Below are 16,277 nucleotides of genomic sequence, written 5' to 3'. Positions count from 1 at the left end.
TCATCAACAAGCAACAGAAATGTTTTGTGGACCATCAAACTTCACCTGACTCTCCATTAGTTATGGATGTGAGAAGAATGAATGAATTTGCATTTACGGGTGAACTTATCCTTTATTAACTGCAGAATCTGCCTGAGAGTAATCACATTTTCAAGTTTTCAGTTTGCAGAGTAATCCAGTGACAGTTGTCTGGAGCTTCTTTTCGAGTTTTCGGGCTTTGGGAGGATTTCAGGGGCGTTGTTTTCTCTGTGTTATCTAATAGGGCCCACTGTGACAGATGTTGCTGCTCTTAGCCAAAGCACTCGAGAGGCCAACTCTAACTTTATGCTACTTAGTTTAGATAGTTTGACCATCAAAAAGACATCACACTGAAGTTTCTGTTGTGTCTTGTTCTTACACTGGAGCCACAGTTCCACACAGATCAGATGGCTGAGTTTCAGTCAAAAGAACTCACACCATTGCTCACTCCCTTAGTTTTTGTTTCTGCAGGGAGGACAAGGAACAGATCCATCAGAACCTGTTGACTGCTCCAATCTAACAACAATCTTCTATAAACTGGTGCCTCATTGCATGGTTCACACAGACACTGCTGATCAAACAATGGACGACCTGCAAACATGAGCAACTGAGTGATTCCAGGGTTGGGTTATATTACTGTGAAATATCAGGAGCCTAACTGTGCCATGCTCTGATCATTAGTATTTTCTAGATGAGTATCACTTTTTGAAATGCATGATTTTGTCCCCATCACTTTTTAAAAGCATCATTTCTTAAAAACAATCTGAAAAAGAAAGTTGATTAACAAATGGAAATATGAGCTGGTGCTTTCTGCAGTAGATGTGATAATGCATTGTTCATCTGACACGGTGTTGAAGTGGCAGATGTGATGCATATACACTCTGTTACTTAGTCGGTCAATGTTAGTGTGTTTCTTGCTGTGTATTTTCTTATTGCCAGTTTTGTAGTAGCCTCATCTCGGCCCTGTTATGCTTCTGTTTCCTTGCCCTTATTATCTACTCCGCCCTCACACTGATCCTCACATCACATTGACCATCAGCACATCTGCAGAAATAGATATCGATTCTGAATATTTGAAAGTTTCAATACTCATTTTCCACAGTTACACTCATTACTCAAGTTCCAGCTGTACATTATCACTTTCTCTTATTTTTAATAGTGAGTTGACACACACACACACACACACACACACACACACACACTAGACCGAAAAAAAAAACATTTTTCTTAGAAGTGTGAAATGTAATGTTTACTATAGTCTTTCTACGTTTCTCTGCTACTAGCCACCTGATCTACCTGATCTTCTCATCATGTTATGGTCTAAATAAATCTTTATCTGCTCAAAGTTGTGTCAGTTTTTCTCCATGGAATTGAAAGTTTTATATTAATAATATAATTATTAATAATAATAATATTTTTCGATGTATCTTTTGAACACAATGTGTCTTTCTCTTCTTTCCCAGTCCCTGCAAAGTGTGAGACAGAATGTTTGTGTGAGGTCAAACATTTGTGCAAGGATTTTTGCACGTATGTACATTGTTGTTTATTGTGTTTACCAATTAGTAGAATGTACACATTGTGTAACCTTGTCACATGACTCATTTTATAGACTCTTCTGTGTCGAAATGCGTTGGTCAATCAATCAGTCAATACTAGGGTCATGGTTCATCACGACCCAGGACATGAAGGCTCTACAGCGGGTGACTCAAACCACCAGAACATCACTGGTACCATCTACAGAGCATCAGTGACATCAGTGAAGTGAGATGTCTGCACAGAGCCCAAAGATACTAAAAGACAACACCCACCCAGACACAGTCTGTTCACCCAAAGATACAGAAGTATCTGCTGCTGTACCACCAGACTACAGAGCAGCTTCTTTCTCCAGGCTGAGACTGCTGAACTCATCATCAACACTCCACCATAAAAAATATATTTTCTTGTGTAGCATAAAGGGACTATAAACTGCATTTTATCAGAGCCTTTATGCTGAGAACAAATGAGGTCTTAGAGTGGAGACAAAGGCTCCACATAGCTGAGGGGCACTGCAGAGTGGGATGATATCGCCACTGATTCTTCAGTGGAACTCTTCACCCATTCTTTGTATATTTGGACTCAACAGATCAATATTGAAATCCCCACAAAAGAAAAGTACTTTCTGACTTATGTTTGAAAACATTTCCTCCATGCAGTCCCTGAAAGGTTCAATAGACCCTGGAGCCCTGTATTTACACACAACTAATTATCAGATTTGTTTTCCTCTATGCAGATTTCACCTGTTATACTCTAATAAGTTGTCCACCACAGCTGTCGTACATTCTAACACTATATAACTCACTCATAGCCTCCTCCTCCACTCTCATTGTTTCTGTTTATATAAGTGAATTCATATCCGTCTGATTCAAAGTTTCTTCCTTTATCAGGTTGATCCATGTTTCAGATATGACAGTTATGTTGAACAGTTGTGTTAACTGACTTCAGGATTCCTTGATGTTGTTGAAGTTTTCTTACAGGTTTCTGCAGGTGAAGTGGATTATTGATAATCTGTCTTAATGGTTTGATTATACTCTTCCTCTGTGTAGTAGCTGTCAAAGGGCAGAAGTGACTGTTTTTAAGTATTTTACATTGTTGCTTGTTGTGTTTTTATTTGCATGACTTTGTTGTATTGCATGCTTATATTGTTGCAACTTGGTTTGTGTCTGCACTTCTGTCATTGCTTGATGTCTGCACTCCCCTTAACTCATGTGTTTGCCTGATAACCTGCACCTGGTAGATCTCTTGATTTTGTAACAGGCACTGGCAACCACTTCTTGGTTTTCTGAGAATGGTGCGAGGGACCAATGGCGTCGTTCGACGGGTGGGACCAACTACCTGGGCCAAAGGTTAAAGATGAGGAGACTGGCACAGAAAGGAAAAAAAGAAGGCAGAGGTGTGGAGCGAGGACAGAGGCGTGCAGAGCATGGATGGTGGTATATCAGGCTGGTGGAGAGAGGGAGACTGACGAGCCGCCACCTTTTCTCTGCTACACCCACACTGGACTGCAGGTTTTAAGGGATCTTATTCAGATCACAGTAGTTTTTGCGTTAGACTTGGCAGCTCTGTGTTATGAGCAAAGTTCTACACAATCTATTCAGGGGCAGATCATAATATTTACATATTTCTTCCCAGCCATGCATATCTCTATCTAGTACTGGTACGCTTCTTCTGCCAGAACTATGTCCCTGCTGTGAGGGATAAAAGTTCTGTCCAGTCGTTCTTTTCTATTCTTCACTTTTCTTTGGGGGTTTCCTATTCTACACACAGCTTCATCACCTCCCCAAATATTCTTTAACCACCAAAGACCTTCTCATTTTCTTTGTACTCATGGCAATAAATCTTCATGTTCACTCAAATAAATTACGAGTCTCTCCTGATTGAACTGTAGCAAACAAACAGACGTGCTTGTAAGGTTTGTTTCTTCTTCTGACATTAGCCATTAGTTGTTCCACAGGTGAGGACTGAGGAGAAATGTCTGTCATTATCTCCAGTGGTTCTCATCTGTGGAGGAGTCTGCAGAGGAGCTGAGTGTGTGTGAATCTGATGGTTTCAAACTAAATCTGAAGACAGTTGAGCAGTCTGAGTGAAGCTGTGTGGTATTTCCTTTTGTTTCAGGTGTTGTATTATCTCACATACTTTCATATCAATATCTTTAGAGAATTTGTATCGCAATCTTGCAGGGAGGATGCTGTGAGGACTGTGTTTGGGATGTGAGCATTAGATGTATAGTATACAGCCTAATGCATCTCTTAGGACAAATACACACTGAAGAAGTTTGAGTTTCACTCAGTAAGCTGCTTGTTTTCCATTATTTTATCCAGTGCACATTCTGTTAAAGTAAGATGGGCAAATACTTCACATTATTCTTTAATCAGTTCTCTGTCATTCAAGCAGTTATACTGTGTGTGGTGTGGCTGCAATAATCCAGATTAAATAAGTCTAGCAAAGACTAAAAAACTGAATGTTGGGCATGAAAACTTTGGCCTAAATACAAATATGTTGCAGTATTCTGAAGCTGTTTTAAAGGCCTCTGGTTGATTTTCAGCATGTTACTGATGGTGACAATCCTCTGGCAGTGAAGCACCCCCCTCTTGTGTCTCCTTTCATTATAACATCTACGGATCTTCTTCAAATATGTAACAATGAATTAATGAAATGGCTTGAGTCTGAGTCAGAAATCAGTCACAGGAATACAGTGAGCGGATGTTTCATCAGTTGGGTCGAGCTGTCAGCTTCAGGACACCCAGCTGACTGGACATGTTTGTCCACAGAAACTTGACCCAGACTTTTAAACGACCGACACTGTTAACATTCATGAAGAGATATGATCAGAGCTGGAGAACATCTAAACTGTGCATCTGGCCTTAAACTGTTTTAAATAAAATCAAACATATATGAGAAACAGTTTCCACACTTTCATTTCTCAGTTCTAATGAGCAGGACACAAACATGAGCAGTGGAGTGTAATGACTGTATAGTTACTGTATAGTGACAGAATGACAATATCAGAGAAACACTGAACATTTTTCAATCATTTATTCATTCATCACATCACACATACATCAGAGTTTAGACAACATGATTAGCATTATGTTAGAGGACTGGTCAGAACTCTCAAACCCTGTATAAACCAGCATCTTCTAACCATGAACCCAGCTACCACTGGAGACACAGAGGTTTTGTACTGGGAAATTGAGAAATGTACATTCTGCAATGACACAAAGACACATTCTGTGTTATGAGATTAATAAATCTGATTGTGACATTGTATAGAGTTGAAACATTTGAATTTTGGCATTCAGGACATTATGTAGAGTGATTTAATTTCCAGACCTAGAATGGCACTCATTAGAGTGCATACCAACAGCCCCATTTTGTACTCACTTAAATACACTACATCAGCAGTATTATTTGGATTTGCAATATACTCACTCATAGATACCAGCCACCTAAATACACCTGATCATTTCCATCAAGATTCATGCATTATTCCCCGAGAAATTAACCAAAATGTTTAAAAAGAAAAACAATGAAAACAACAACACTGTACCTCACAATGTAAAAGAAAGTGGATCTGCACCAAAGGATGAGGGGGTCTGTTCTGGGCTGAGACCCATCCTCCATCCAACCAACCATTAAATGGACAGGGGTGAAAACATACCCATTTCAACAGTGCACTAACTATAAAAACGTGGAAAGTTTACTATTTTTGGGATCTTTTAGTCAGATGGTCTTTGGTCAGGTGGGGGACATTTAAAATCCTGGTTCTGGCCCTGAAGTGCTAGCACTGAACAATAGTTAAACATCCAAGAAATCCAAAACCAGAAGAACAGAAGAATTTTATAAACCAAACAGAACATCCTCACTCCCTACAGCACTGCTCTGAGGAGAAGTCAGGTACTCATGATGCACAACTGTCATATAATAATGTGTAGAAATAGTACACCGCTTTAAAGAGAAGCACCTGATGACTCTGCTGACTAAAAACAGTTTATAATGGAAGAGGGAGAGATTATTGTGAGAGCATTAATTACATTAGCAGAAAGCTGCCATCTCAAAACTTCTATGAGGGCAGGAGGAAACTATCATACTTGACACTGATTTATGTCCTTGATAATGAAAACTCATGTTCTACAGCCACAAGTATCTGACTTCCACACATACTTTTCTCCTACACACCAACATCACATAAGCATAACTGTCTTACAATAGTGTTTGGCTTTTATTTCTTTCTAAGTAAAATGTGCCTAAAAGACACTTCAAAGGAGAGTTAGAGTTCAAGAAGTGAACCAGTGCCTCTGATCATTTCACTTCATCACAAAATACAAGTATGTTTAAAACTATTTTAAAAAGAGTGTTAAACCCAGTGTCATTCAGTGCACCCAGTACAGTTCACTTCATCAACATCTGATTCTAAAAGAGCAAGATCCCTTAACTGATGAGCACCAGAGGGACAACCGAGCAGCACTCCTTGCATCCTGTTTTTTTTATCTGATTCATGTTATCTGCTGCTCAGGGAGGCCAATGAGAATCCTTTTACTTCTTAAGTTTGAGTCACGTCACCACAGGTGTGTGAATCTTTTCCTTTACATCGTATTCAAAGTGTCATTGACTTCTTATTCTTAACTTTGGTCAAAATGTTCTTGCACTTTGTTGGCTTTAGGTTTTAAATGATGAACCAGCGTGGCAGTGTGTGCTCATCACTCCACAGATTTTGGCTTCAGACTAAGCTGAGGTCTCTGCAGAGGAATGGATCGTCATCAGAGAACAGGGTAATCATGGTGGAACTTGCGACTGCTCCTTTACTTCGCACCATGTCGATGAGGTCTCGTGCTTTCTCTGCCCTGGGTTTGCCTCGGGCAGCCTTTCCCTCTGCATCACTTAAAACGCTGCAGCGTAGAAGTTCATCCAGCAGCTTGTTTAGAACAGGATCAGACACTCAGTCGATAAAGTGTGGCCCTGCTCTTCGTAGCTTCTCCTCTGCTGAGGTGTTGATATTTTTCTTGGCTGATTTTCACCTGCACGTGAAAATGAAGCTGGAACAATAATTTGATACAATAATCAGTGGCCAAAATTAAAAAATGATACATGCCATACCCTTCATTCAGGCACTGCCATGACCTTAGAGGGTAAAGCTGGTGATACTCTATACGTAAACTATTGTCAACAAATGCAAAAACTATGTCTAACAGTGTGTCTACACAAAAAGCCTTCCAGTCATTTACTGATATCATGCTGAAGAAAACTTAAAAATGTCTCAGGTAAGTTTTGGAGTCTTTTTTCCAAAAAAGAAAGTGGAAGTGGAAGTCACATTAAATCTAAAAACATGCATCTCTTGTCAGTGTAAAATTTGAATAATATATCTCACACAGTATCTTTGCCTCACAGTTTGAAAACCTCTGCCACAGACTGAGTGATGCTGTCTTTACCACGCAGATGAAGGTTGTTCACCCAAACTTGTGTCCTGTTTGGATCTTGCACCATCAGAGTCACTTCCTCTGTGCTCGTCTTCATGAAGATCTCAAACGTTGCGTGGTAATTTGGTCCGTAATTGTCAAAAAACGTTGCATGCTGAAATGAAAAGGACACAAGTCATTTAGCTTATTGTTTTTAGTTTCACTCACAGTTGTGTCCGATGGTCATACTCACTGAAGGCTGGATTGTATAGACATCTGGGTCACTGAAGAGGCTGTAGATTTGGCCTTTGTGGAGGAGACAGTGGGACGGGGCCTTGATGTACTCACACTCTTCATGTTGCACTTTTACCTTCAGTGACAACACAACATTTAGTTATTTTGTTGTTTTGAGTTTTAGACTGAATGGTCCAACTCGAAGAAGAAAGACAAAAGACGTAAATCTGTTCAGTCTCACATTTTTGATATATGAAGACATTTCAATGGCTCTCCACAAGAGGGCCTAATGAGGCACCAAGTACACTAGATACTGTACACTGCTTCTGCAGATAGTAGGAAGCCACTTTTATCACTCAGAGGAGACTCAAAACAAAACAAAAACAGAACTGATGGTACAGTGTGGTGTGTGAGGCTTTTACCTCCTTCAGAGGTACGTTGCCCGGTAGCACAATGACACTGAGAATGAGCGTCCCCCCTCTGCATGGCGGCCGCAGGAGTAGCAGGACTTGGCCACTTACTGGTTTCGTAATGAAATTCTTAAACCTTTTGACAAGATCCCATACGATGCCAAAGGCAGTGAGGTGAGGGGTGTCCACCACCACGTGGGTTTTAGTGATCTCCCGCGGCTGTATGAAGCTCATGCCATCATCAGTAATGTGGACAACAGAGAGGCTTTTAGAGACCAGCACTGTGAAGCAGAAAAATCCAATGTTAGCTTCACTGGCCTTGTAACAGTTTCACGTTATTTCCATGTCTAAGTCGGTTTAATGGGGGTCACCAGGAACAGTGGGTTTTTTTCTTCCCCATTATAGTTTTTACGAAAAAGCAAAAATTATCTTGGGGGGTTAGAAACGAGGTTGTTTGACTCATTCCTAATCTGAGGTATCAACCGAGAAGCTGCTTGGCACTTGAGCTGATATGCCAGTAGTCGACTATTCTTGTCTTCATATTCATAAGACAGACCATGGGAGTGCAACAGCGATGTTCTGCCGTTTGAGTTAATTAAATTTAGACCGTAGTTCTTCTCTTTTTTTACACAGCTCTGAAGAAGGATCTGTATCATATTGTGCATCAAGTTTGAGAGTAAAGCTGGTGAGACCTTGCAACTGTTTTTCTGTCCTATCGTTATTCTTGTGAGATGTATAAGAAATTATTTTGCCATGCAGAACAGCTTTTGATGTCTCCCGGAATAATGAATGAGATATTTTGCCAGATTTATTAGAGTTTATGGAGGTATCAATAGACTTAGAAATGTTATCACAGAAATCCTTGTCTGAAAGTAGCAAGGCATCAAGTATTCCTTTCTATTCAGGCTAAAGGAAATATCCAATCTGAGATCATGATAGCCAAGGAGTCAACTGATTGGACAGAACCCACGAGAGCTCTGTCCATAAAAAATAGTGATGAACATGTGAAAAAAAGAGAATGATTTTGAAAGTGGGTTTAAGAATCTCCAGGGGCGCAGCAGTGTTCTTACCAGGTTCAGGTTCACAGTGTGGGAGGTGCAGCTGACTGATGGAGTCCTGAGAACACTTGATGCTGAACAGCAGCCCTCCAGGTACCTTGTTAGCTGGTTGGAGGAGCATTTCATCCCAGATCAAGGTCTTGTACATGACCTCTCCCTCATGAGTCACATTGAAGATCAGGCCAGTCAAGGAACATTGGAACAAACCTGAGCTGAGGAACGTGAACCTGCACAACACAGAATGCTTTTAAGTACAAAAACCCCTGTGTACTACTGGAGCCTATCAGAGATGTATCAGTATCGGTGTGTACGTTGTATTTCTTGCTGAGCATAATGCAAAAGGAGTGATTTATAACTGTCAGTTTAGACAATAAGCTTAATTGTTTGACTGTCATATATCCTGCCTCCATTACATACATATCTTTGTAACATGTGTTTTATAAAGACATTTGAGGGATCATTGCAGAAACATCTGCATTTATGTATACATTATGTGTATAGGAGAATATCAGCTGATTGTCACGGTGCTACAGTTGCAGTCCTGTTGTTTTTCTGTGTTTCGTTCTCCCTACCTGCTTTCCCCCCTCCTTCTCTCCCTCACCTGCTCCTTCTCCTGTGTGTGTGTGTGTGTGTGTGTCTGGGGGCGTGGCAGCACTAGCAGCAGAGTGGCACACCTGTTCCAGATCAACTCATCGCATCATACAGTGACTACACAGTGCCGCTCTTTGTGTATTCTTGATACTCAGAGTATTTTGTGTCTCAGTGTTTCTTTGCCTTTGCGCTAATTACTAACTTTGTTGGCTCCTGCAGAAACTCCAGCGCCATTCTGCACTACTCCCAGCTTGCTCTCCTGTGTTCCTCCATGCCGGCTCTAGCCAACCCTGCTTGCCTGCCTGCCTGCCTGCCTGCCTGCCTGCCTGCCTGGTCATAGTTTGTACAATAAATCCGTTACTCACTGACTTCCTGTCTCCGTGCTCTGCATTTGGGTCCTAGAAAAGTAACCTCACCGTAACACTGATATTGGTATCGGAACTTTCTAATATGAGTATCGGAATTGGCCCCTAAAATCCAGTACCAGCTAGGCTCTATTTATTACAGTTTGGGTATTATGTAAGTAGTTTTGGCATTCATTCTTATCAATTAGACCTCTGCTCTCACCAAAGTTATTGCTGAGATCTGGAAACACTGAGACACCAGTACAACAAATTCAGACAACGCAGGAAAAACAGGAAACATTTAGACGATGAAGCAAGCTTTAAATGTGCCAAATATATGAACATTTTACTTGCAAGTAAAACTGAGTGAGTGCAGCCAAAATGTAAGTTGAACCAGGAGGTTGGTCTGTGAACTGTGATGATGCTTACAGCAGACAGTTAGTTACTTTATTTTTCTTGTGCCTCTTACCTGATCCGACTACAAAAAGAAGACCCATGTTATAAGTAACAGGATTTCCCTCAAATATCATGTTTTTAATGCATCTGTCTCATCTGTTACATTATGAGAAAACAATCACAACAATCATTTCTTTGCCTGCAGTACTGTACATGACTGGCTCAGATGCTCCATGCTATCAAATGCATTATGTGTTGCACAGAGACCATGAAGGATCACTCTGGCCACTGCTGCTGTGTTCACATTAGCCAGAGAGCCTACTTAAGTCACACTGTGCTTTTATCAGATATAACACGTTACCAATGTTATGGTAACTTCAGTACAACACTCAGCCAGCACAACCAAGTCAGTTCAGTGCACACACACACACCTGCATGTAGTCAGTGTTACACGCATTATACTATAAACTAATGTGTCACAGCCACAGCCCTTTGATAACCATCAAAGCACAGTCACGGCTGCAGCCATGATCAGCCACAGCTCTGTTAGCACACAGTGATAGTTAGAATCAGCTACAGTCTGTCGGAGTCAGCCTCAGCAGCAGCCAATGAGCGAGCTAGGTTGACCTGCTCTCTTACTCCCTTTAGGCTCCATCCAGTGCCAACAACCTGTGCCCACATTTTATTCAACTCCTCTTTTCTCTACTGTGGATTTGGTCGCTGCCTAAAACAATTTAGTCAGAGAATCAAACTGAAACTATAAAAAGGGATGGAGGTGAAGAAAGCAGTTTGATTCCTCAGTGGAAATTATGCTCGTCCATTCATTATAAATACATACATGATGTACTCACTAGCTCTTTGTGTTCAGGTGGTCATTATACAGTGGTAAGCATTTACTTGAACTGGACGGATGAAAATTTACTGCAGAATTGAAATAATAGAAGCCAGGCATAAACTCTACTTTTAGTAGTAGTTGATCTGAAACCGACACAGGAAGCATTGAGATTGTATTAACAGTGTAATGCAGTAACTTTAACAGGTCAAACAGGAGCAGCAGATCAAAACAAGGCTTCCTACTGCAGGCTACAAAAACATTTAACACTAATGAGCTACAGCGTGACCTGCACCAACTTCTTACTCATGTGTTGGGACCCTCACCACATGGTTCTAACAATCGAGTGGCCTGCATGTAGACCAAAGCCTAAAAGCAGCCTCCTTGCACTTACAAAGCTTGGTAAACAAAGGAAAGTGCACCGACCCTAGTGTCTGTGATGCCTGGTTGTCACAGTCCCACCAGGTTTGAAAACTCCCTTCTCTTCTTCATTGTCTGAGAACGCACCTGAACCTGCACGCCCTTTTCACCGCAGTCCCATCGTAATGCTTTTGCCTGCGCAGCTGTTAAAAGGGAGCAAACGTTTGGATTGTACCCACCTAGGCCACAGTCTTTTAACTCACTGGACGAGCCAAGACTCCCCTGTGTTTACCAAACATGTTCCAGATCCAGCCTCTCTCATCCCTGCAGAAGGAGGACGTCCCCTCAGAAAACAAAATCCTTGACCCGTTTTCTCTGCCAGTCAGAGCCCGCTAACAGGAAGCTGTATCCAGCCCATGCTTTAATCCACGCCGATGAAGCGAGCTAGATCAAGGAGGAAGACGGACACATGCTAAGCCGCCAAAAATGCGGTCACAAGTGAGACTTATTTAGTATCTGGGCAAAAACAAGAAATTGGCATGTATTGTATGCCTGTAAGCTACACTGTTTGAGTGTTTGTGGACCACCGAGTCCTATTTGCTGCTAGTTTTACACTGTAAAACACTGTTTGTTGCTCGCTTTTCTTTGTGCTCATCACAAGCTGATTTGAGCCTCTCCACTCTGTGGAGCTAAATGTTAGCTTTGCCGCTGCGTGAGCGTACAAGGCAGCTCCTGCAGTTGACTGGCAAAAAACTTTAACTCACCATGTCTCCTTCCACTATTGTGTTGTCGTACTTACTGTCTTGAAAAAAATCCCTGCGACAGTCAGCCCTCCCGACTGAGACTTCAGTTAACTTTCCCCCAGAAAACAGCATCCCTCCCTGCGAGTGACAGTCAGACAGCGTCCTGTTGACTGATGCCGATTATGTAATTATGTAATTTAGAGCAGAAAATGTAACTTTGACACTTTCCAGGATGTTTGGTGGCTCAGGATCTCAATCACAACACATTATAACAGCATCCATATGATTATAAACAGTCAGCAGATACATTTTCAGATTAACAGGTGGACACCGGGGGAACACGTAAAAAAACGTGTACGACCTCTTTTGGTTCTGCAGCGCTGGCTCGCTGTATAAAATGACGCACTGGAGCAGCTTGGTTCAGTGTGAAGGAACAAAGGCAATAATGCGGAGTCTCTGCATGGAAAGGGCTTTAATCTGTTTTTTTTTTTCACAGCTTCGAGTCCTTTTCATGTGTAAAACTGAATACCTTTGTGAGGGGCTGTATGAGTGTTTGCACTGTTACACCTATTGGTGTGATACATCGAGTGTCACCCCTCTCTACTACGCACAGACTAGTTATTTTGAAGCTTACATAACCAGTCCAGTGTTTTGTGTGTTCACTCTGCATACTAAAACCAGACTGAGTTTAGAGTGTGCTGTATTTAAATAAATGATCAGGAATGGTGGTGAAATGGCTCCAGAACACCTCAGAAAACAAACATTTTTGTTTTATAGTCTCAGTTAGGTTGATGTCTGACAGTTCTTACATCAAATCCTGTAAATATTAGACATTTTCATTTATTTTCATATTCAGGTATTTTAATTCTTGTATACCAACATACAAAGAGTAGTATACAGTAAAGATTATTATATAGTGTATACTGTATACAGTCAGTAAGCAATATGGATTTGGGAAACAGCTTCAGTATTTTAATGGAGCCTCACACGAGTACATTCCCACTAAACAGCTAAAGCACACAACATTTCAACTGAAAGAAATGACAGTGACAGTTCAAACTCGGAGAAATATGACATTTCTTACCTGTAGGAAATGCCTATTCTGTCCTTTATCACCTCAGGTGTGAAGCTTGACTGAGCCTGGAACCCAGAAAGGCAAAATGAGATGAGTTGTTCTGTGGTGATACTGTATGAGACAACAAGAAACATTCACACTATCCATTCTCAGCTTCGCTGCACTGGACAGACTCAGAGTTCCAATGTGAACGGAGAACACTGGCTGGAGAGGCTCGGTGAAAGTGGTGTGGAATGTATGAAGGGGAGGTTTTGTGTCACCATACACCAGTGTCTCTTCAGTCTGGCCAGATATGCTTGGACGTCAATGATGGGGACAGGAATGAAAGTCTCTCTAAGCCTGTGACGGAAAGAATAGCTGTCCGATTAAGTGATATTGAAGCAGCAGGCCTTGTTGAATTCAATTTCTGTGTCCCACCGTCCTTTCCTCTTTAAGCTCTTGTATGTCACACCAGACAGTGCCTCTCTACACAGTACCTGTGTCACTTCATCAGATCTGTCTGGGTGATCAGGATAGGGCTGCTTCTCTTCAGTATGGTTCACTGGCCTGTTGCACTCAGACAGAAGGAGGTGTTCATTCACTGTGTTGGGGTCAGAAAAGGTAAGAGATAAGTTTCACTTTTGCCCATTTAACACAGCAGAGTAGAAGTTCTGTGACTAGCACATTGAGTAGCGTACATGTGTTCAGAAGCTGTGGGTTTACCCAGTGCTCTTATCATCCACACTGAGGCAGAGGAACACGAACACACAGTCATTAAAATGGACATCAGACACTAATAAGTAGAAAAATGTTATGTAAACAATAATGCCCAATGAGGTGTCCATTATCAAGAATTAATGGATTCCATTCTTGATAATGGACACCTGTAAGGGCATTAACCCCAATTATACTATGGGAGGTTGCCAAAGAAAAAACAATGAAGATAATTAATCTATATTTTTCACTACATAATATGCCACACTGGTAAATGATCCACGATGTAGAGTTTTGTATGAAGTAATGTGTTTTTGTTTTCTCATGGTTGGCTCAAAGTTTCTGCTATAGTCAGACTGGCTACGCTGGCTGGGCTAACATGAGCTATGTTAGCTAAGGCTAGCTCTTTCATTAACTTTGAGCAGTTTATAGGCAGAAATGTAACCACATTACTTGACTATCATATCCCAAGCATCCCACGTGTGCTTACTGTCTATATGCATACATCCAAACAGCGTAACATACAACAGAAATTCACACATGCCTTTATTCACAGCGATGTGTTAAGTTGACATTGTCAAAGACTTATTAAATGTACACATTTACTGCAGTACTCCTGGTAAAACCAGCCCAGTGGTATTACATCTGCATATTCATCAGGGGGCGGTACTCATCCGACAGTCTTTCAGTGGCATACCAGTCTCAAGCGGCACATACTGTCATGTGTCGGTAGAACACCAGCGGAGAACCACTCCAAGGATCGGTATACCAATCCAGGCATCGGTGTATGCCGCTGAGCTATGACTGACACACCGTTGCCACTTTTCGATCTCGGCGTCACTCCCCCAACATTCAGGTTGTAGCTGACTTTACAGGATTTCAACATTACTTTTCAGGCTCAACTGTTTCTGTGCAGAGGAAAGGTCTAACGTTGAGTCTACATGGAATTACTTTGGGTTGTCCAGGCTGTAAACACAGAGTAAACCTGTGCTCTACACCTGTGGTAACCCTTCCACTAGTTCTCTAACCGCTGTCAGACATGACTGCAGCTTCAGCAGCCGTCTTTTCTCTTCTTCGCTCAATAGTTCCGCTCGTTATATCTATCTATTTATTTATCATTGACCGGTCCGTCATTTTAGACGACTTGGGCAGAAAGAAAGCTGTTTCTTACCGCTGACATTAATGAAACTGTGTTGCTTCAAGCCTCCTCTCGTTTCTTAACTGAACAACTCCAGCTAACATCCACCGTGAGGCTAACAGTGCTACTTCCTCTTAGCCAACATCCTGCTGGCAAAGAGCAGAAACTAGGCTTCATCAACAAGTTCTCCATTACTGGAAAGTCACATACAAGCAGAACTTTACCCCACACACGGTCCCAGTATACAGAACAGAAGCAGCTTAATTAGCTTAATCTTTCTTGTACAAGGAATGGATGGAGAAAGGTATCCGGTCAATTATACATTTATTAGATCATCAACATATGATGCTTTCATTGGGAAATACAATGTGATGTGTACCAACAGATAATATAATGCAGTAATTAAGGCAGTCCCACTAGCAATGATTCTTTTGACCAAAAGCATGGTAACCTATTCTGTGGTTATTCCACATAAGCCTTCATGAGTCATAGAGGGAACTAGCTTTTTAGATAGAAAATGTAATAACAAGTTATTAAGAACTATCCTCACTGCATCTGTTTCCCCTCACCCCTAAAGAGGAAACATTTTTTTCAAAAAATCCCCAACAATGCTGTAATAAAAATATGAACCAGCTACCTCTCTTATCCAGTTCCTCCTAAGGCAAAATAAATTCCTTTTAAAGTGATGACTGAGATCTACCCATGTAATGATTTCTTACATCAAATATTTAACTAGATTTGAACATCTGTACTTTCTGTTGTTCAGACATCGAAATCACAGAACATCTCTTCTTCTCTTGCAGTTTAACTAGAACCTTTTGGGATGCTTTTCAGTATTGGATATTATAAGGATCAAAATTTTCCGATTCTAACATATGAAAACATAAGATTTGGTCTTCAAATGGAGAACAAAAAAACAGAATTTGGTCATAACAATTTGATTATCTTGGCAAAGTATTTTATTCATGAATGTCGTTTTCATAAGACCTCTCCCATATTTGGTGCTTTTCTTAATAAGATAACATAGTATAAAGAAATAGATGAAAGTTTGCAAAATGAAAAAAGCCCAACATCTGTATAAATAATTACATGCCCTAATTCCTTATTAACCACTTGTGTTTTCTGTGTCTCATGTCACCCTTTATTTATTTATTTATTTATTTACTTACTTACTTATTTCTGTTATTTCTGTTTCAGTATTTATTAATTACCTATCTCATAATTTAAGGTTGTAAACTTGTTTTATGTCTGTTTGCTTCTCACGCTCAGTTAAGCCTACATAATCTATCTATGAACCTGTTCATGATGTGCCTTTTTGACTGTATCTTGTTAATGTTCAATAAAGTTAATTAAAAAACAAAAAAAAACACAAAAAAACTAAAACAAAACGATGGAGTCAGGGCCGGGATATTCACATATCCAGCTTCTGACCTGCTTCTGCTGGCATCCTATG

At 40.8% G+C, this 16,277-nt stretch overlaps 1 protein-coding gene across 1 annotated transcript; it reads right to left on the bottom strand.

Moving 5' to 3' along the window:
* Positions 1-4,573: 4,573 nt before the first annotated feature.
* Positions 4,574-14,478, bottom strand: LOC311269539 (uncharacterized protein). The gene is made up of 8 exons (XM_084373729.1): positions 14,404-14,478; positions 13,470-13,573; positions 13,003-13,058; positions 8,665-8,879; positions 7,607-7,875; positions 7,204-7,320; positions 6,984-7,125; positions 4,574-6,590 (listed from the first exon to the last, which is right to left on the bottom strand). Exons 1-8 carry the CDS (start codon positions 14,465-14,467, stop codon positions 6,475-6,477), a joined length of 1,083 nt encoding a protein of 360 aa, XP_084229855.1. The 5' UTR covers positions 14,468-14,478; the 3' UTR covers positions 4,574-6,474.
* Positions 14,479-16,277: the final 1,799 nt, after the last annotated feature.

Source organism: Pagrus pagrus (assembly GCF_965226575.1).
Source record: "Pagrus pagrus genome assembly, chromosome: 2".
Lineage (NCBI taxonomy): Eukaryota > Metazoa > Chordata > Actinopteri > Spariformes > Sparidae > Pagrus > Pagrus pagrus.
This window is presented reverse-complemented; position numbering and strand designations above follow the sequence as displayed.

Coding starts and splice junctions, on each gene's coding strand:
- LOC311269539 (XM_084373729.1), bottom strand. CDS start 14,467: ATGCCTGGATTGGTATACCGATCCTTGGAGTGGTTCTCCGCTGGTGTT. Junction 13,059..13,469: donor GATCTGATGAAGTGACACAG/GTACTGTGTAGA, acceptor TCTGGGTTCCAG/GCTCAGTCAAGCTTCACACC. Junction 7,321..7,606: donor GCAACGTACCTCTGAAGGAG/GTAAAAGCCTCA, acceptor TTGTCACTGAAG/GTAAAAGTGCAACATGAAGA.